The 5,610-nt window shown below is 36.1% G+C and overlaps 1 protein-coding gene and 2 non-coding genes across 3 annotated transcripts; all 3 read left to right on the top strand.

The window, feature by feature from the left end:
• The first annotated feature begins 1,329 nt into the window (after positions 1-1,329).
• Positions 1,330-1,427, top strand: LOC130497280 (small nucleolar RNA Z266). Its single transcript, XR_008936283.1, has one exon. It is a non-coding gene; the product is annotated as a small nucleolar RNA Z266 (small nucleolar RNA).
• Positions 1,428-1,474: 47 nt separating this feature from the next.
• On the top strand, positions 1,475-1,566 carry LOC130497282 (small nucleolar RNA Z266). The gene has a single exon (XR_008936285.1). It is a non-coding gene; the product is annotated as a small nucleolar RNA Z266 (small nucleolar RNA).
• Positions 1,567-3,406: 1,840 nt separating this feature from the next.
• On the top strand, positions 3,407-5,510 carry LOC108833186 (cyclin-B1-3). Its single transcript, XM_018606618.2, has 7 exons — positions 3,407-3,565; positions 3,702-3,856; positions 3,969-4,160; positions 4,254-4,355; positions 4,441-4,689; positions 4,757-5,094; positions 5,191-5,510. The coding sequence occupies exons 1-7, from the start codon at positions 3,529-3,531 to the stop codon at positions 5,339-5,341; spliced, it is 1,224 nt and encodes a 407-aa protein (XP_018462120.1). The 5' UTR covers positions 3,407-3,528; the 3' UTR covers positions 5,342-5,510.
• The last annotated feature ends 100 nt before the right edge of the window (positions 5,511-5,610 follow it).

Genomic DNA, 5,610 nt, shown 5'->3' with positions numbered 1-5,610 from the left:
AAGGTTTAATATTTTTAAAATTTATTGTTTAGTGTTTTTCAATTTAAAATTTAAGATTTATCCAAATATTTATGGTTTAACCAAGAGTTTAAAATTTAATGTTCTGCTGAAGACGTTAATTTTTTTAATTTTTTTTTAAAACTACTACTATTTTTAATTTATTCTTTTGTCTTCTCATTTTAAAAATATAATATTATTTGATGATATTCTGTTCATTTTTAAGGATATGGAATATAAAATATGATTGGTAGATTTACACTTTACAGGGAGTAAACCAAGAATAACTCATATTTATTATTGAGATATAAGTATTAAAATTTTTGAAGACTAGATCGAGTCTTCTATCTTGTTTGAGTCGAAATTAAGTCATAGAAATAATATTGGTTTAAACATAGTAAAACGTGTTGTCCACATAATCAAGCAATGAAGTAACATCTATGTTAGCTCTCATAACAAGTGATTGCCATCTCCAAGTCACCATGGTTCTTATATATATAGGACACCCATGTTACAATATGCTTCGGTATACATGGGCCTCTAAAGTGCAGCTTTCTCGTGGCAGCACAACACAAGGCATTGTCATATTGCATCATTTCGGAGTACACAACACCTAAGTTGTACAATGCACATTGTGAATTAGTGTTAATAATTAAATAGTACCAAGGCAAACCACCTAAAATTCAAGAGTGCAAAGTAGAGAATCAGAGAAAATACCGAAGTTCCTACGAAACTAAAGAAATGATCACAACACCCACCTTATCTTTTCTCTATCACCTTCGGGCCAGTCATGAACCATACGTAATAAAACATTTATAACAGGTTCCCGGAATTTTTGAAGAAAATTACATAGACATAAATCCTAAAAAAAATTTTAGACCCCCAAACTAATATTTTTTTTTTACATAGACATTGCGAGATGTCCCTGAAATCTTAGGGCCGACCACTTTCATCACTTGACATGCACCGGCGAGTCGATCCGTTATTCAGAACCTTTCAGTCCCAGAAATGGCTATGAATATCGAAGGTAATCATGTCTCGGACAAACCGGTTCAGTTGCACCAAAGTCAAAAAGGCCTGTTTACTTTTGCGTACGATAACACTTTTTTACTTGATCCAAAAACGGCCCATGGGCTAGAACTGAGCCAGATAAGGGTAGAAGGATAATTTCAGTAAGACTCTCTCCCTACATATATATATAACCACGCGGAACTATTCTATTAGCTCACTAAAGGCCTAGCCGTCATCTCTGAAATTTAGGGTTTTCGTAATCGTTTGGTCGTAATTTTTTTTTGGATTCGTTTGGTGTTTTTTTTCCTTTTTGATTATCAATACGGCGAGGATGATGATTCAATTAGATGTGTGAATGGAGTTTCTCCATGTTGAGCTTAAAAACTTAATTTGGCAATTATTAATCTGACATCGCCGTCGTCTTTATTTTGTTTTTTCACATTTAGTTTCTGTTGGAAATTGGAGAAATGGTTTGTGAATGATGATTCAATTAGATGTGTGAATGGTTTCATTATGAGCTCAAAAACTCTATTTGGCAATTTTTCTGACATTGCCATTCCTCTAAACGAAAAACCAAGCTTTTTGCCTGAACTCAAACCCTAGCATTGTTTTTTTTTTAAATCCGGTTGTGTTTTTTGTTTTTGTCAAATGGCTGATAGTAATTGTAAAAAAAAGGTCGTCTGTCCGGTTTATGTGATTTTGTTTCTTTGTAGAAACTACTGTAAATTTTTTGGATATAAATAATAACCAAATGTTGATTGGATAATTGGATGAATGAAGAAGAGAATGTATTGTCTCACATCAATCAAAAACATTATAACAATAGAGAATTGCGTTTTGATAAACGTTTGGTACAAAAAAAGTCACTAACCGATGATATAAAAGAGTAAACCGAAGAAGTTTTAGGTTAAAATAATGCTAGTCCAGTATCTGTTTATTGAGATATAGAATTGGCCCATAGCATAAAAATATAGACATGAACAAGTATGTAGGCCTTAAACCAATCTGTTGACTAACTTGGCCCAATGTGGTAATTGCCTCCAAATCAGGTTCAAACTATACACTATAAAATTACCTGAGAAAAAAAATTAGAAGATAATACAACGGCTGTTCTTTTGAAAGACGCTGACGCAGCGGCTATCTATCCATTTTATAACTGCTTTTTTGTTCGCGCGTCTGGAGAGTGACACCGGCGGAGGTACTTTTGTCTATCAAATAAACACAGCGACCAATTCCAACTGCCGCTACATTTTATAGCGTCACATATAACACCGGAAATCTGTACGGAAGTAACCGCAGCGTCCACTTAATTAATCTACCACCGTTGTTTTATTTAATTTGATGTCTATTTCCTGTCGCGGACGCTGACGCAGCGCGTCTTTCTTACGAACATACACACAATTACCAGAGAAAAAAATTGTTCAAGAAAAAAATATTATAATAGAATACAATTAAGCAAAAACACTATAATGATGATGATGTATATAACATACATACATCTTAAGCATTCAGTTACAAAATATCAATGCATTTATAAGGGTTGTTTGTTGCTTGGAAGATACAAAAAAAATGCTGACGGAAACTACAAAACCCAACTATAGAATAGAATAAAATTACCAAGATAAGGCCTGAAATCCTAATCAATGGAAAATAAAACTCTGACATGTACATGGTCACAAAAAATGTAAAAGAGCTTGAAATTTCTCATTTTTATATTCTACACAGTATTTTGTTTTTAGAGGGAGAGATATAAGAGAATACAATTAAGCAAACACACTAGATATAATGATGATGATGGATAACATAACATACATCTGAAGCATTCATTTACGAAATATCAATGCTCTACAATGGTATTATAAGGGTTGTTTGTTGCTACGAAGAAACAAAAAAAATGCTGACGGAAACTATAAAACCTAACTATAGAATAGAATAAAATTTCATTTAATACCAATTAAGACACAACTTCGTAACAATGGAAAATAAAACTCTGACATGTAAAAAGGCTTGAAATTTTCTCATTTTATATTCTACACAGTATTTTGTTTTTAGAGGGAGAGAGCGGATAAGACATTTTTACCAATTAACCACATCTACTGTAATGGTTTTTGAGAAATGCTACTAAAAACAAGGAAAAAATAAATTCCGGGACAGAGATTACAAGAATATCCAATTGTAGCAATAGATTGTCATTAAAATAAAATAATTTAATACCAATTAAGACTTGAACCTCGTAATTAAACCCACAGAACACACATTCTAAGAATCTCTAACACTTGCCTCATACACCGTCGGATTCGAAGTTCCTTCATCTAACGGCTAAAAATCCAAACCCATAAAAAATTTGACCGTTGGAGAATTTCGCTTTAGAGCGTCTCTCCTCTTCTTTCCTCTCCCATAAGAAGCATTCTCAATCTCTTTCTCCTTCATCTACAGCGAATAATCAAAACAATCAAACAAAAAAGACAGAAAGAAAGAAACTAGGGTTTACTAAACAAACATAACTTGAAGAAGAAGATCATGGCGACGAGAAGAGTTATTCCTCAACAAGTTCGAGGTTTGTTCCTCCACTCATCATCAAATCTAATTGACGATGATTTAGATCATGGGTTTTGCCAAATCTTGGAACTTTTTATTGATCGGGATGTATTTGTTGAAATCGGAGATTGATTGATTCGAATTGAATGAAACAGGTGATGATCCCGTCGTCGCGGAAGCAAAGAACCGTCGCGCTCTTGGTGACATCGGGAACATCGCTTCTCTTCTTCCCGGAGTCGAAGCCGGAAAAGTTAATCGCCCCTTGACCCGTAACTTCCGTGCCCAGTTGCTTGAAAACGCTAACAAAAAGGTTCCATTTTATTTAATTCTTTTTTTTTCTTGCAAATCTTGTTTTGTGTGTGAGTATTGAATCTCTGACTCTGTGTATGTTTCTGTCTCTCTTTTGTCGTATTACTGAGCAGCAAATCAATGTAGCCAAGAAACTAGAAGCGGTTCAAAGGAAAACAAGAGCTGTCGTTAAGCCTCCTCCGCAGCAGACTCATGAAGTGATTGTGATCAGTCCTGATACTAACGAGGTTGCTAAAGCTAAACACGATGCTGCGTCGTCCAAGAAGAAAGTTACTTACACTTCCGTTCTCAATGCTCGAAGCAAGGTAGTAGTAAGAGTCTCTTTGAATTTTTCAAAAATCGACATTAGAATATGCTTTTGTGATTGATTGATTGATTGGTTACATACTTGACTTTAGGCTGCTTCCAAGACTCTTGATATTGATTCCGCGGACAAAGACAATGACCTTGCTGCTGTGGAGTATGTTGAGGACATGTACTCTTTCTACAAAGAAGTCGAGGTAACTTAATTAATGTTCAAGACCCTTTGTTCTCTAATATGCTTTTATGGATAAGTTTTGTGAATGTTTCTGTTTTGTTTTGTAGAATGAGAGCAAGGCTCAGATGTATATGCAGACACAGACTGAGATCAACGAGAAGATGAGATCTATCCTTGTAGACTGGCTTGTAGACGTTCATGTCAAGTTTGATCTCTCCCCTGAGACTCTTTACCTCACCATCAACATAATCGATCGGTTCCTGTCTCTCAAAACTATCCCGAGGAGAGAGCTACAGCTTCTAGGCGTTAGTGCTTTGCTCATTGCCTCCAAATACGAAGAGATCTGGCCTCCTCAGGTATGTTAACACACACACAAGATCGTTGTAGATTAGAGCTGATCATGGGTGTTGTGGTGTGAAACAGGTGAATGATTTGGTGTATGTGACAGACAACACGTACCAGAGCAAGCAGATTCTAGTGATGGAGAAAACCATTTTGGGGTGTCTGGAGTGGTACCTGACGGTTCCGACGCAGTATGTGTTCCTCGCGAGGTTCATCAAGGCCGCGGTTCCTGACCCGGAGATGGAGAGCATGGTTCACTTCTTAGCTGAGTTGGGTCTGATGCACTACGACGCTTTGAAGTTCCGCCCTTCGATGCTGGCTGCTTCAGCAGTCTACACCGCGAGATGCTGCTTGAACAAGACCTCGGTTTGGACTGAAACTCTCGAGTTCCACACTGGATACTCTGAACATGAGCTCATGTTAGTGACCTTCTCTATCGCTTGCTTAGTTAGTCCATCATCGTTGTTATCATATGTTGATATGTTTGTATGTGTGTGTGTGTGTGTAACTTTCAGGGACTGCTCGAAGCTATTAGCATACATTCACTCGAGAGTTGGGGAGAGCAAGCTGCGAGCTGTGTTCAAGAAGTATTCGAAAGCTGAAAGATGTGCTGTTGCTTTGGTTTCACCAGCAAAGTCTGTTTTGTCTTCTACGCCTGCTCCTTGAAGACGTCTTGAAAGAATTTGGATGTGTTTTTAGATCTCTCTCTGATCTTTTGGATGTGTAGTATACGTTTTCCTGTTGAGAACTGATATCAATATTAATGAATTCTTATTGTACTAGAATCGTTTTGGTCTTCTATATGATATTTGAATTGGAATTTGTTCGTTCATAACGCTAGTTTCTTCATCATACAACTTGTGTACCAAAAAAAAAAAAAAAAAAAAGCTAGAGAAAGTATTGCAATAATAATGTAAACGACGCCGTATTTAAGA

This window comes from Raphanus sativus, chromosome 6 (assembly GCF_000801105.2).
Source record: "Raphanus sativus cultivar WK10039 chromosome 6, ASM80110v3, whole genome shotgun sequence".
NCBI classification, from domain to species: domain Eukaryota; kingdom Viridiplantae; phylum Streptophyta; class Magnoliopsida; order Brassicales; family Brassicaceae; genus Raphanus; species Raphanus sativus.
This window is presented reverse-complemented; position numbering and strand designations above follow the sequence as displayed.